The sequence below is a fragment of the Jaculus jaculus genome, chromosome X, assembly GCF_020740685.1.
Source record: "Jaculus jaculus isolate mJacJac1 chromosome X, mJacJac1.mat.Y.cur, whole genome shotgun sequence".
Lineage (NCBI taxonomy): Eukaryota > Metazoa > Chordata > Mammalia > Rodentia > Dipodidae > Jaculus > Jaculus jaculus.
In genome coordinates, this window is record NC_059125.1 from 119986093 (window position 1) to 120002050 (window position 15958).

A 15958-nucleotide genomic window follows, 5' to 3' on the forward strand; every position below is an offset into this window, starting at 1 on the left:
TGCCCAGTGTTTTATGTGGGTGCTGGGAATCAACTCATGCCTGAGTTGTAGTATAATTTGCTTTCAGAAAAAGGTTCACTTTTTTAAAGAAAAAAAATTATTTATTTCTGTTGAGTTTGAGGGATTTCCAGGTCAGACTGGGCTAGAGTGAGGCCCTACCTCGAAAAAACAAAAGAAAAAAAAAATACATTTGTTTGCTAATTTGAGAGAGTGGGGGATGGAGAGACAGAGTAAGAAGCAGATAGAGAGGAGGACACACCAGGACCTCCAGCCACTGCAAATGAACTCTAGATGCATGTGCAACCTTATGCATCTCCTTATGTGGGTACTGGAAAATTGAATCCCCATCTTTAGGCTTCTCAGGCAAGTGCTGTAGCAGCTAAGGCATCTCTCTAGCCCAGTTTACACATTTTTAGATTGAGAAAATGTAATGGCAAAAAATGAATCTAAATTGATTATATTGCACTGAGGTGGTTCAGCCATTGATAAAATTTGAGAAGAACCCTGGACTAGAATGGTAATCGAGTTTGCCTTAGTAGTTCTACCATTGTTTTTGCCTTCAAGCAGTTATTTGATCTCTTTGGACCTCAGGTTTTTGTCTGTAAAGTGGTGGAAATGTATTAGATAGTCTTAACTTTCTTGTACTCCCATCAGACTTTGCATGTTGGTAAATATTCATGTTTTGCATTAGAATAAATCCAGTTTATTTCAGATATATTAATTTTTCAAACTAAAATAATTACTTTCTACTGAAAAGAGTTGTTAACATTCTATTTCTATTTTAGGTAAGAACTAGTGAAAAAACATCACAAGCTAAACAAATAGGTAAATATGTTTACTAAAATATGTTTAATTTTGCTGCCAATTTATTAGTTATGAGGTAAAAAACTGAACATATTCTTTCAAAGTCACCATAAATGTTTATTAGAAATGAAAACAAAATGAGAAAATATTCTTTATTATGCAAAGATGATGTTGATAAGTTGAGTTGTTTTGTTTTTGTTTTTGTTTTTCCTGAAGTAGGATCTCACTCTAGCCCACGATGACCTGGAACTCATTCCGTAGTCCCAGGCTGGCCTTGAACTAGCAGAGATCCTCCTACCTCTGCCTCCCAAGTGCTGGGATTAAAGGAATGCACCACCATGCCTGGTGGGTGCTTTATGTTTTTTTGGTTTTGGTTTCTTTTTGTTGTTGTTGTTTTAGTTTTTTGGGGTAGAGTCTCACTCTAGCTTACGCTGGCCTGGAGTTCAGTCTGTATTTTCAGGGTGGTCTCAAACTCATGGTGATCCTTCTGCCTCTGCCTTCTGAGTGCTGGGATTAAAGGTATACGCTACCATGCCCAGATTATTTTTTAAATATTTTTTTAAATTTTTTATTTATTTATTTGAGAGCGACAGACACAGAGAGAAAGACAGATAGAGGGAGAGAGAGAGAATGGGCACGCCAGGGCTGCCAGCCTCTGCAAACGAACTCCAGACGCGTGCACCCCCTTGTGCATCTGGCTAACATGGGACCTGGGGAACCGAGCCTTGAACCGGGGTCCATAGGCTTCACAGGCAAGCGCTTAACCGCTAAGCCATCTCTCCAGCCCCTTTTTTATTTATTTATTTGAGAGTGACAGAGCAAAAGAGGCAGATAGAGAAACAGAATGTGCATGCCAGGGCCTCCAAACACTGCAAACAAACTCCAAACACATGGGCCACCTTGTGTATCTGGCTTAACTTGGGTATTGGGGAATTGAATCTGGATCCTTTGGCTTTGCAAGCAAGAACCTTAACCACTAAGTCATGTCTCTAGGCCTATTGTTTTTTTTTGTTTTTGTTTTTTTTTTTACTGTGTAGCCCAGGCTGGTATAAAATTTGCTGTGTTCCTGCCTCAGTATTGAGTGCTGGGATTACAGGTGTGTACCGCCATATCCTGTTAAACAAGACAATATTTTAGGACTTTTCTTTTTCCAGTACTATATATTGAACCCGAGGGCCTTGCTGTGCTAGGTAAGTACTCTACAACTTAGCTACATGCCTGACAAAAATACTGTTATTTCCAGTTTTCAAGTGACAAAACAGAGGTCATAAGATCTACCCACAGTCACATTATGAATTGTTAGAATTGAGCTGTAAATGAGATCTTTTGAATCCTGTACCACACTGTATATTGCATTACTTTACAATCTCATTTTTCAGTTAGGCAGCATGTTCCAAAAAAATAGAAAGTCTAGTATAGAATGTCTGGTGATTCCCTACTCTCTATGATTGTACCATCTTCTGTTTAGTATCTTAAAGATTACAAGGCAGAGCTGGAGAGATGGCTTAGTGATTAAGACGTTTGTCTACAAAGTCAATTGACCTTGGTTTGATTTCTCAGGACACATGTGAAGGCGGATGCACAAGGGGCGCACACACGTGGAGTTTGTTTGCAGTGGCTAGAGGCCCTGGGGCTCCCATTCTCTCTCTTCCTCTCTCTGCCTGTCTCTCTCTCTCTCTCTCTCTCTCTCTCTCTTTCTCTCTCAAATAAAAAATGAAGTTTTAAAAACATCCAACAAAAAAAGTATAAAATAAAATATCTTATGTATTTTTTTTTAAGTCCTACCAAGTCACCCAGGCTGTTCTTGAACTCATTCTGTAGCTCAGACAGGCCTTGAACTTGTGATCCTCAATCTCCTGAGTAGCTAGGATTACAGGACTGTGACATCAGTCCCAGGTGTCTAACCTCCCCACATAGTTTTTTCACATCAAATAAAAATGTAAAGTTACTTTTGTTATCTACTATATAGTATTCTTTATAATCAAATCCCTGCATGTCTCCCTTTCCTGCCTCTTCCACTTTATCTTGGTATTGTGTGTGTGTGTGTGTTTGTTTGTTTGTTTGAGATAGGGTCTTGCCCTAGCCCAGGTTGACCTTGAGTTCCCTATGTAGTCTCAGGCTGGCTTCGACTCGGAGCCATCATCCTACCTAAGTGCTGGGATTAAAGGCATGCACTACGACACCCAGTATCTCCTCCATTTTGATGAACATTTAATATGGTGCTGGAGAATTGTTCAATAGTATAGCATTTGCCGAGCATGCATAAAGCCCCGATTTTAATCCCTAGCTCTGGGGGGGAAAAAAGACAACATTTTGACATTAATTTAACTAGGATAACATATTTTAAGGTTGGAGTGATGGCTCAATGGGTAAGAGTGCTATCCATATAAGCATGAGGGCCTGAGACCACCTAAGTTTGATTCCCAAGCACCAACATAAACAACAAGGTGTGGCCAGGTACATCTGTAACCCCAGTTCTGTGGGAATTATAGACTAAGGAATTTCTGGGGCCCATCAAAACCTCAAGCTTTGGAATCAGTGAAACAGTCTGTCTCAAGGAAACATGCTGGTGACTTATGGAGGTAACTGGCCTGATGTTCTCTGGCCTGCACACGTTACACACACACACATGTCAAAAGGTATTTTATGTACCCTAATAGTTTCAACATTATTTATTTATTTAGAATGAGGCAGATAGAGAGAATGGGTGCACCAGGGCCTCTAGCCACTGCAAACAGACTCCAAACCCATTCAACACTTGTACATCTGGCTTTTACATGGGTACTGGGGAGGTGAACCTCAGTCCTTAGGCTTCACAGGCAAGCACCTTAAACACTAAGCCAAATCTCCAGCCCTCAACTTGATTTTTTTTTTTTTTCAGAGATAAGGTCTCACTCTGGCTCTGGCTGGCCTGGAATTCACTCTGTATTCTCAGAGTGGCCTCGAACTCTTGGTAGTCTTCCTACCTCTGCCTCCCAAGTGCTGGGATTAAAGGCGTCCACTACCATGCCTGGCCTTCAACTTGAATTTTAATATGTATGTATACTTGTATAACCTTTACCCAGATCACAGTGTCAGAACAACTCTTTTCCACCAGAAAGTTCTTTTTAGCCCCTTTCCATTCAGTGCCCATCTTTTAGTTATATTCTGCCTTTAGTTACCATGGATTAATTTAAGCACAGATTAGTTTTGAACTTCTTTAAATGGAATTGAACAGTGTTTTGTATTATGTTCATCATTATGATAATGTTTTGCTTGTCATCACACACATACTTTTTTTTAATTTTATTTTTTTGGTTTTTCAAGGTAGAGTCTTACTCTGGCCCAAGCTGACCTGGAATTCACTATGTAGTCTCAGGGTGGCCTCTAAATCATGGCGATCCTCCTACCTCTGCCTCCCGAGTGTTGTGATTAAAGGTGTGCACCATCATGCCCAGCTGCTTGTCCTATATTTGAGATTCATGCATGTTGTACATGGCAGTAGTCAGTTTTTTTTTTTTTTTCAGAGGGGGGAGTTTTGAGATAGGGTCTCTGTCTTGCCTAGGCTGATCTGGCACTCACTATGTAGTATCAGGGTGGCCTTGAACTCATCATGATCCTCCTATTTCTGTTTCTCAAGTGCTAGGATTAAAGTTGTGAGCCACCATGCCCAGCTGGTTTTGTTTTCTTGCTATGTAGTGTTTAAATATACCATGACTTACTTATCCATTTTCCTGATGGTGGACATTATTTGAGTTCCTTCCAGTTTAGGGTCATTATTAATAACAGTACTATCAATATCTTTATGTATGTCTTAGAGATACATGCTTAATTTTAACAACCAAGAATGGAATTCATGAGGCAGGGAGTAATGTCTCCATCCTAAGAACTTTCCTATATATTCTGTATTCCTACCTTAATGTCATAGCTGGGTATGGTGGCACATATCTTTAATCCCTGTACTTGGGAGGCTGAGGTAGGAGGATCCCTGAGTTTGAGGCCAGCCTGGAACCACAGAATGAATTCCAGGTCAGCCTGGGCTAGAGTGAGACCCTACATTGAAAAAAACAATAAATAGGGCTGGTGAAATTGCTTAGCAGTTAAAGCATTTGCCTGTGAAGCCTAAGGACCCTGGTTCGATTCCCCAGGACCCACGTAAGCCAAATGCATAAGGGCATGCATGTGTCTGGAGTTCATTTGCAGTGGCTAAAGTCCCTGGCATGCCCATTCTCTCTCTCTCAAATAAATGAATAGAATATTTTTAAGAAGAAAATAATAATATTATAAAAATATACCTACTTGAGTATCATAAAATTAAATTTTCTGGGGCTGGAGAGATGGCTTAGCAGTTAAGCGCTTGCCTGTGAAGCCTAAGGATCCCAGTTTGAGGCTCCATTCCCCAGGACCCATGTTAGCCAGATGCACAAGGGGGCACATTCATCTGGAGTTCCTTTGCAGTGGCTAGAAGCCCTAGCGCACCCATTCTCCCTCCCTCCCTCCCTCCCTCCCTCCTTCCTTCCCTCCCTCCTTCCCTCCCTCTTCCCCTCTCCCTCTCCCTCCCTCCCTCCCTCCTCCTTTCCATCTGTCACTCTCAAATAAATAAATAAAAATAAACAAAATTTTAAAAAATTTTTCTTGGGGCTGAGGAGATGGCACAGTAGTTAAAGGTGCTTGCTTATAATGCCTGCCAGCCCAAGTTCAATTCTTCAGCCACCCACATAAAGCCAGACAGGCTCAGTGGTTAAGAGCCTTACCTGAAAAACCTAATGACACGAGTTCGATTCCCTAGTACCCACATAAAGCCAAATGCACAAAAGAGGTACATGTATCCGGAGTTCATTTTTAGCAGCTAGAGGCTCTGGTGCGCATGCTCACTCACTCTCTCCTCTCTGTGCTTGCAAATAAATAAATAAGAATATTTTAAAAAAAAATAATTGTGGGACTGGAGAAATTGCTTAGTGGTTAAGGCACTTGCCTGCAGAGCCTAAGGACTCAGGTTTGATTCTCTAGGTTCCATGAAAGCCAGACACACAAGGTGGCACATGCATCTGGAGTTCATTTGCAGTGGCTAGAGGCCCTGGTGTGCCTATTCTCTCTCTTTCTCTCCCTCTCTGTCTTTAATAAATAAATGAAAATAAATTTAAAAAATAATATGTGTATAACTAGGTAAGAAGAACCAAAGTACTTACAGTTTGCTGTTTCTGTTTTTCTTTCTGTTTTTTGTTGTTTTGTTTCAAGGTAGGGCCTCATTCTAGCCCATGCTGACCTGGTGGTCAGTAGTTCAAGGCTGGCCTCAAACTCTCAGTGTTCCCCCACCTTAGCTTTACAATTGCTGGGATTAAAGATGTGCACCAACACAGCATTCAGATTTAAAAATTTTTTTTTTTTTTTTTGGTTTTCCAAGGTAGGGTTTCACTGTAGCCCAGGCTGACCTGGAATTCACTGTGTAGTCTCAGAGTGCCCTCAAACTCTCAGCAATCCTCTTACCTCTGCCTTCTGTGTGCTAGGATTAAAGGCATGCACCACCATGGCCAGCTAAAAAAAATATTTTATTTATTTTAGAGAGAGAGAAAAAGGTAGAGAAAATGGGCGCACCAGGGACTCTTGATACTGCAGATGAACTCCAGACACATGTACCACTTTGTGCATCTGTCTTTACATGGGTACTGGGAGTTAAACTTGGGTCCTTTGGCTTTCTAGACAAGTGCCTTAACTAGTATGCAATCTCTCCACCCCAACATTCGGATTTTTGAGACACTTAACTTTCTTCTTACCTGTTTACCTTATTTTGCTATTTATCAGTATTTTAAAAATATTTGAAAGAGAGAGAGAGAATGGGCCTTCAGCTGCTTCAAACAAACTCCAGGCATGTGTGCCCCTTGTGCATATGTTCGACATTGCATGCTTGTGTCACTGTGTATCTGGTTTATGTGGGACCTGGAAATTTGAACATGGGTCGCTTCGCAGGCAAGCGCCTTAACCACTAAGCAATCTCTCCAGCCCTCAGTCTTTTATCCCAATGCTGGGAATCAAACCCAAGACCCTCCTCCTCCCCCACTCTATATCTCTCTGTCTCTCTTTCCCTCTCTCTCTCTCTCTCTCTCTCTTTCTCTCTCTCTCTCACACATACACACACACACAACTAGGCAGACTAGTATACCTTACACAGTACCACTGATTTACAACCCCTGCCCTATCATGTTTTTTTAATACTTTATTTATTTGAGAGAGAGAGAGAGAAACAAGCAGAGAGAGAGAAAGAAAGAAAGGCATGTAGAGAGAGAGAATAGGTGTGCCAGGGCCTCCAGCACCTTAACCGCTAAGTCTTTTCTCTAGTCCTCTTATCATAGTTTTTCAAGCCCTAAAGTATTTTGCTGTTGAGTTGTGTTCATGAAATATTTGTTTCTATGTTCTTTTTCTACCCAATTTTTATTTCAGATGATACCATCTCCCAGAATCCTATGGTACAAGAGGCAATCCGAATGGGATTCAGTTTCAAGGACATTAAGAAAATAATGGAGGAAAAGCTTCAGACATCTGGAAGCAACTACCTGTCACTTGAAGTCCTAGTTGCAGATCTCGTGAGTGCTCAGAAGGATGATTCACAAGATGAATCAAGTCAGACTTCATTGCAGAGAGGTATGCATTTCTAAAAGTAAGCAAAGCCTAGTGACTAGGAAGTCCAAAGCCAAGGAGCTCACCTCACCCTGAGGGCCCTGCACATGGCTTCCTTCATGCTGCGTCTTCACAGGGTGGTTGTGGAGGAAGGGTGCATAAGCTCTCTAGTCTTTCTTCCTCTACTTCTTTTTTTTTTAATATCTTATTTAGTTATTACAGAGAGAGAGAGAGAGAGAAAGAGGGAATGGGCACGCCAGGGCCTCCAGCCACTGCATGTGAACTCCAGGCGCATGTGCCCCCTTGTGCATCCGGCCTACATGGGTGCTGGGGAGTCAAACCCGGGTCCTTAGGCTTTGCAGGCAAATGACTTAACCGCTAAGCCACTTCCCCAGTTCCCTAGTCTTTCTTCCTTTACTTCTTAAGGGCACTAATTCCTTCAGGAGTTCAAATGCAATGGCTGCATGATGTCTGGAAGACAACTTTGCACAGCCCTCATCCTCCAGCACTTTCATTCTTTCTGCCCCTCTTCCATGATGTTCCCTGAGCCTCAGAGGGTGGTTAAGAAAAATGTCCCATTTAGGTCTGAGCTCTCAACAGTCTCTTATTCTCAGCACTCTGACAAGTTATAAGTCTCTGTAGTAATAACCACCCACCGCTAAAAGAAGCTTCTCTGACCAAAGCTGACAGCAGCACTAATCTGTGGAGTTAAATATAAACATTTAGAAGGCAGTTTGACATGCGCATTAGATCACTTTAGCAAATCAACAGCATTACCTTCTCCACTGGGTCCTACAACCCTAGCACTAGGATTACAGGTTGTGTTACCACACCATGAATGTTTAAGAAGAGGTTAAATAATCCTTTTGTCTACTGTCTACACAGAGAAATCTCTCAGGAACAAAACTGTGACCATCTCTCTCTCCAATTTAAAACCCTTCACTAGGTCCCAGGACCCTCAAAGTCAGTTTCCAGCTCATCTCTAGTTTGCTATATCTTTCATGATCAGCTCTTGCTGGCCTTTTGTTACCTGCTCTCATGCCGTTTTCCTTTAAATCCAATGGCCAGGCTTTCCTTGTATGCTATGTTCTATCTCTTCAGAGCTTGCTACCATTTCTTTTACCTGGAACAATTTCCCCGCCCTGTCCATGACCTCCACCTCTGCTAGGTAACTCTTAACTCATTCTGTAGGACCCAAGCTAGGTACAGTTTCCTCAAGGAGGCCTTCCTTTGTGAAATGCACAGGTACATAGTAATTATGTCTGTCATCATAATGGATTATAATTTCCTGTGTACTCACGTTCCTCACTTCTCTGAATTTGGGGGGGGGGGTGCTGAAGTCTTAGATATTTGTTAATTATATCCATATGCCTAGAACCCAGGTTAGTGTTCAATAAGTATTTATTGAATAATATTAAACCACTGTTGTCCAAGCATGTTTTGTGGTTAATGTTCCCCAGGACACTAAAAAGGGAAACCATGAAAATGGAGCTCCAAGGGGCTGGGGAAGTGGGTTTATTAGTAAAGCACCTGCAGTGCAAGCATGAGGACCTGAGTCGGCCCCACAGCACCTGCGGAAATGCTCTGTGCACCTGTAATCTGTGCTCTCGGGAGGCAAAAAGGAAAGGCTCCCTCTGGCAAGTAGGCTTGCTGGACTAGCTAAATTGGTGACACAGGGTTTAGTAAGAGACCCTGTCTTGATAAGGTTGAGAGATAAAGGGAGACACCCCACCCTGACTACTGGTACACTCAAATGCATATGTACACATACACATATGCGTGCCACATAAACACTCCAAAAAGGAATGTGCCTGAGTCTAGAAAACGGGACCCAAGAATTTGTTGTTAGAATGCCATAGGGGCCAGAGTGTATTTCAGTGGTAGAATGTTTGCCTAGTAAGATTGAGGCCCTAGGTACAATCCCCAGTTTAAAAGTCATGCCACGGGCTAGGGATATATCGCAATGGTAGAGCATTGCCTGGTATGCACAGAGCTTTAAACTCTCCTCCCCAGTATTCCACACTGTCCACAAAAAAAGCCTCAAGTCATTCTCATTTGAGGCCAGATTTGAAAGCCATTAGTGTACAGTGATTACAAAGATAATTAAAATATGTAATGCATTTGGAATAGTGCCTAGCGCATAGTATTTGTGCTTTATTACTACCAACTGCTACTGCTGCTGTGATTATATTTATGTAGAACCATGAAACACATTTTTTGTAGTGCATTTGTTAGTATTTTACAAACTTATTTTGGGAAAGGTTAAATTGTGTAACTACTTCAGTGTCTCTACTAATGACACCCAGAACTCATACTAGCCCTGACATCTGACTAGATTTAGCTCTCCATTTACTTACTATTTTTTAAAATATTTTATTTATTTATTTACAAGCAGAGAGAGATAGAAGTGAGAGGAAAAGAATGCACACTCTAGGGCCTCCAGCCACTGCAAATGAATTCCAGATGCATGCGCTCCCTTGTGCATCTGGCCTTATGTGGGTTCTGGGGAATCAAACCCAGGTTGGAAGCTTTCCAGGCAAGCGCCTTAACCACTGACCCAATTTTCCAGCCCATTGCTGACTATTTTTGCTTTCTTGTGCCCTGACAGTACTTCAAAAATCTCTGACAATATCAAACCTGTACTTCCTTTTATATTTGCTATAACTATCATGATCTCCTTCTCAGCCAAGTTAGCATTGTCTTTAAACTTTGTATTGAGAATTTCTTTCTTTTTTTGGTGGGGGGGGTTCAAGGAAGGGTCTCACTCTAGTCCAGGCTGACCTGGAACTCACTAAGTAGCCTCAGGGTAGCCTTGAACACAGTGATCCTCCTACCTTTGCCTCCCGAGTGCTGGGATTAAAGGCGTGTGCCACCACACCTGGCTCCTGTTTTGTTTTTGAAATAGAGTCTTACTCTGGTATCCAGGTCGGACTTGAACTCACAAGGATCCTCCTGCCTTTGCCTTCTGAGTACTATTAAAAGCATATGCCACCATGCTGGCCAATTTAGTACTTTTCAGACCTCCTCACATCCAAATACCAAATCTACTTGTCCCTCTGCAGAAATATCCTTCAAAGGATCCCTTTTGAGAATTAGCCTTGTCCTTTTTGTATGTTACTTTTGCCTCACCCTTGCTTTTCTGGGCGGTAAGTTATTGCCCATGCTTAAATGTCACTCCTCCACTGTCCTCCTCCCTCCTATAATGCCTTCCCCAACTAGCTTGGACAGAAGAACTTGTTTGTCTTGTCCCAGAGCACTTTGTATAGAACTTGATTACAGCCCTTATCACTGTGTACTTTGTCCTTACCTCACTAGCCTCTCCCACCCCCACGTGAGGACTCAAGAGCGCATACCTCCTGTGAACTGTGAATCATCCTCATACCTCCCAGTTTGAGTGTCTGCTCATAGTAGTAAATCCAGAATTTTTTTTTCTCATTGTGCAGATATGAGTACGGAAGAGCAGCTAAGACGCCTGCAAGAGGAGAAGCTGTGCAAAATCTGCATGGATAAAAATATTGCTGTAGTTTTTATTCCTTGTGGACATCTGGTCACTTGTAAACAATGTGCTGAAGCAGTTGACAAATGTCCCATGTGCTACACAGTCATTACATTCAAGCAAAAAATCTTTATGTCTTAATCCAGCACCATAGTAGACATGCCTGGTCAAATGTGTGATGTGAAGGACCTTTTTTTTAGTCAGCATATAATCCCACATGGAAACAAATGTTAGCAGCACTGTTTCAGTCTAAACTTTGAATTTTTGGAGTTTTCAGGTTATTAGCTTACTATTTATCCAATTTTTATTATTATTGTTCAATTGAAACCCTAGACTACAAATCATTTAACTTATCACAATAAGTACTTGTACACTGACTTGGTTTCTATGTGTAAGTAAGTTAATCATCCGAAGTTTTCATTCTTTTCAGATAGGCTTAACAAATGCAGCATTCTGTATAAGCATGGAGATTAGAGTTAATCTCCCCAGTCACATAATTTGTTTTGTTGAGTAAGGAATGAACTGTTCCACACTGGTGGAAAGATAGACTTTATTTTTAGATGTTTGTCTTTGTGTTTTAGGATTCTGTCCATTTTCTTTTAAGATGATAACCATAATTGTGTGAGTGATTTTTAAAGTGATTTTGCCATTTCTTAAAGGATAGTGATAGACTTCCATCTAGGCAATATGTACTGACACAGGAAGATGGCAAAGATATATTAAATGTAAGATACAAGTGTCAAAACATGTATAGTATGAGCCAAATCAAGGTATGTGTATTTTGTATTTGTATATAAAAATATTTGGAAATATATGCACCAAACTATTCAATGTTTTTCTTGAGGGGGTGGGGGAAGGGTCACAAAGGGGCTTACAGAAGCCCTTTACTTTTTTTCCATTTAGTTTTTTTTTTAGGTTTTTATAAGTATGTATTACTTTATATAATCAGAATTTTTAGAAAGTATTTTACTGATTTAAAGGCTTAGGCATGTTCAAACACCTGCAAAACTACTTATTGCTCAGATTTAGTTTTCAAATCCAAGAAGGCAGGGTAGTTAACCTTTTTGGTGCCAATGTGAAATTTAAGTGTTTTTATTTTACCTGCTTTGTGGATGAAAAATATTTCTGAGTGGTAGTTTTCTGACAGGTAGACCATGTCTTCTTATCTTGTTTCAAAATAATATTTCTGATTTTGTAAAATGAAATATAAAATATGTCTCAGATCTTCCAATTAATTAGTAAGGATTCATCCTTAATCCTTGCTAGTTTAAGCCTGCCTAAGTCACTTTACTAAAAGATCTTTGTTAACCCAGTATTTTAAACATCTGTCTGCTTATGTAGGTAAAAGTAGAAGCATGCTTGTAAACTGCTTGTAGTTGTAGTGACAGCGCTTCATGTGTTTTCATCATTAGGATGGTTAAGATGTATATAGGATACAATGTTAAGTCTTTGCTTTTGTTTTCTTGACTAGTAATAGTAGTAGATATTTTTTTAAAAAAATTATCTCAAAATCCTTAAAATATCTTGAAAGTTACAAGAGTGATTGTTTAAATATTTTTAAGAACTTGGATAAGCATCAAGATGGATAAAATTGGAAGTTGAAAAATACTTCACAGAACATCCAGGATTTACATTACAACATTGTAATAAAGGATCTATTGTAGCCAGGTGTGGTGGCACACGCCTTTAATCCCAGCACTCATTTGAGGTTGAGGTAGGAAGAGCACCATGAGTTCAAGGCCACTCTGAGATTACATGGTGAATTCCTGGTCAGCCTGGGCTAGAGTGATACCCTACCTTGAAAAAAACAAAAAACAACAGCAAAAAAAAAGATCTATGTACAGATGGGGCATTTTACTGCAAAGAGCAGTTTGAGAGAAAAACTGTTACATATTATATTTTTGGTTGTATTTTCTAAGAGAAAGAGTATTGTTAGGTTCTCCTAACCTCTGTTGACTACTATGTTAAGTGATGTTACCTTAAAGTATTGAAAATTTAATTAGAAATTTTAAAAATTAATTAATGATTGCCCTGTGGTCCCCCCACCACCACCCTCTTTCTTGGTTTCTGCAATTTAGAAAACCCTCAGTTCTACTTAGCTTCAATTATGTAGTTGAACTTTGGTCTGTTTAGACTTAGGTTAAAGCTAAATTGACATTTGCATTCTACAAGGGGAGAAAAGTGTTAAAGTTTTTTCAAATGTGTTTTTCAGAACACTTCAGCTCCAAGTCACGTAGGTAGTTCAATCTAGTTGTTAGCCAAGGACTCAAGGACGGAATTGTTTTAACATAAGTCTTTTCCTGCCTGAGAGCCTTGGGTTATGAAAACTCTTCTTTGAAAACTTGTATGTTGATAGTTAAGCAAGACTTTTTTTTTTTTTCTTCATGGGTTGTGAAATGTAATGCATGAAGCTGATGTGGCTAACAAGTTTATTTTAAGAATTGTTTAGAAATGCTACTGCCTCAGGTTCTTTAAAATCACACACCACTCCAACTTCTAATTAAATTTTTGGAGACTTACCAGAGTTTGTATTCACACTACAAAAAAACAAAACACTAGATTCTTCCCATATAGTTGTCCAAAAATTGATTACATGCAAGGTCAAAAAATATAAGTGAATCCAAATCACCCCCTAGAATTCTTAGTATTTTACATGTTGATTTTTCTTTTCTGTATAAAGTTTACCTCTAGCATTTTGAAGTCACCACCTATATTACTACATGCTAGTCATGTGAAGATGGAATCATTTTGTGACAGCTAACTTTATTTGTAATAATCTAGTGTGCTCGTCAAAAGCTTTGCATTAATTTTTGAAAGTGTAGCATTTAATAAATGATAGTTTATTTGATTAATGACTTTGTATTGCCTCCTGATAGATTTGTTTCCCCTCCTTTGGTTAGGGATAGAGGAAGGGTGAGTGTAGTAAGTGTATATAATGTGATTTGGCCATGTGTATTAGAATATTTTGAGTTTTGTTGTTAAACTATTTAAAGTTTGTATTTTTTTTCAGTTTTCATTTCAGTGGATAAAATTTGTATCTTAAACTCGTAGTGGAAACTGCCATCCCAGCATTAGTTTGCATTGTTTCACTCCTAATTACCCAGGCGTTGCTTAAGGAAAGGGATGGAGGAAGTAGAAGAAAGAAATGAGGTAGACCGGTTGCCATTGCTATTTAGAGAAATTAGAAAATGTGAGGGTGAATTTGACAGACATAGTTCTTTTTAGTCAATTTTTTTAAGTAGCCATTTAAGCCACCGTGGTGACTCATGCCTTTAATCCCAGCACTTGGGAGGAAGAGGCAGGAGGATCGCTATGAGTTCAAGACCCTACCTCGAAAAACCAAAAAAAAAAAAAAAAAGGTAGCCATTTCTCCACTGTAAAGCACCTGCTCTAGATGTTAATTCCTATCCTAACACCTTTAACCCCTCCATTTGTTTGCCTTGGCCTGGAAACTTAGGCTAAAGCATAGAAGAAATTCCTACATAATTCTTCCAGTCACGATTACTCATCTTTTTTGGATGTTTCTCATAATGAAGATATAATCACAATAAATATGTAGGTCAGGTAATAGATGTAAAGCAGCTCTGAGAGAACAGAGACTTTTGCCTGGCTGCCTGTGCTACCTGCTGGTGTGTGCAGTTACCCTCTTGCTGCCATCCTCTGCTGACATTGTACCTCGGCTGCTTCAGCCTTCCACTGTGGACAGGAGACCAGCAGCTCTCCAGGAATCCCCAAGACCTTCAACACCAGATTGGCACTGCTCAGGCACCCAGCCTCATGGACAGAGCAGCTACTGGGTTCTCTGACTTCTCAGCACATAGCCTGTAAGCCAATCTGATTAAGTCCCTTTTCTAATAAAAAAAAAAAATAGGTCAATCTCCTAGAAATGTTTAATTAAAAAACTAGAAAAATTTTTATTCTTAAATTCATTTGAGTTTTCCTAATAGAAACAATTGACTTATTCCCATCCTAATAGTGTCAACTTGACTCATACATTTAACGTAATGTAGATTTATTTCACAGTGTAATAGAATCAATCATGGAGTATCAGAGCTGACCTTAGAAAATAACTGATTTATCCCCCTCATTTTATTATAATCGTTGAGGGAACTGAGGCTTGAAGGAGAGGTAATTTCTTTAAAGCTATATAGCTAATTAGTTGGCAGCACCCTGACAGAAAAATAGTTTAAACACAAAAAACATATTTATTTTCAGTCATTCCTTCTACTATACCCTTTCACCATATATTAAATGATATTTTATAATTGATATAATAGGACAATCCTAAATACATATATCTTCAAATTAAACAGTATTACATTAATATTTGGGTGGTACAATATTATTTTAAAGGCTGAAGTTTTACGTATAGATTTTTGGCATTTACCACATGCTTGTTGTATATCATTAATGTAACATTTAAGATTACTGTGTAAGTATTAATGTATCATTTAAGATTACTATGTAAGTATATCTTATCGTTTTGTCCATACTTAGCAACCAATTTGCATTTTTGATTTGGTGTAACAAAGGCTTTAATGTAATTGGTTAGATTTTGCATTTTTCATTAGTTACACTGAACCTGATGAGTGACTGGTTCTTAGTCATTGTGTTAGTGTTGTGAATAATCATGTCATGTTTTGAGAGAGTACTATATTTGTGAATATAAATTTATAGCTTCTTCTTTTTGTCATTTAGTAGAAACCTTTACATCATTATGGAAAATTATGAAAATTGCTTTCTGCTGTATAATCTGGCATTTGTTGTAGATTAAAGCTTATTTTTCTGTGAATTAAATTTATCCAATAAAGCACTATTCTAATGATTTATTGCTTTGTATTTGTTTGACTTCATTGAAGAAGCTAGTCTTTTAACTGGCCAGGCATGGTGGTGACATCTGTAATTCCAGTACTGAGTAGGCAGAAACAAATTTGAGGCCAGTCTGGGTTGTATAACAAAGCTGTCTCAAGTAAATTAATAACTGAATGAATGAATGAACAAATAAGTAAATAAATAATAGTCTTCTTAACAGTATTAAAATTAGTCTGAGAAGATGGCTCAGCA

General features: G+C 39.3%; 1 protein-coding gene across 4 annotated transcripts in view; it reads left to right on the top strand.

Moving 5' to 3' along the window:
• LOC101609069 (X-linked inhibitor of apoptosis) overlaps positions 1-15719 on the top strand; it is a 56921-nt gene extending 41202 nt beyond the window's left edge. For all 4 annotated transcript variants that reach the window (XM_045140276.1, XM_045140275.1, XM_045140274.1 and 1 more), the window contains 3 exons: positions 786-825; positions 7222-7422; positions 10842-15719. In XM_045140276.1, coding sequence (XP_044996211.1) covers positions 786-825; positions 7222-7422; positions 10842-11035 — 435 coding nt within the window. In that variant the 3' untranslated portion in view covers positions 11036-15719. The remainder of the gene's footprint in view (positions 1-785; positions 826-7221; positions 7423-10841) is intronic.
• Positions 15720-15958: the final 239 nt, after the last annotated feature.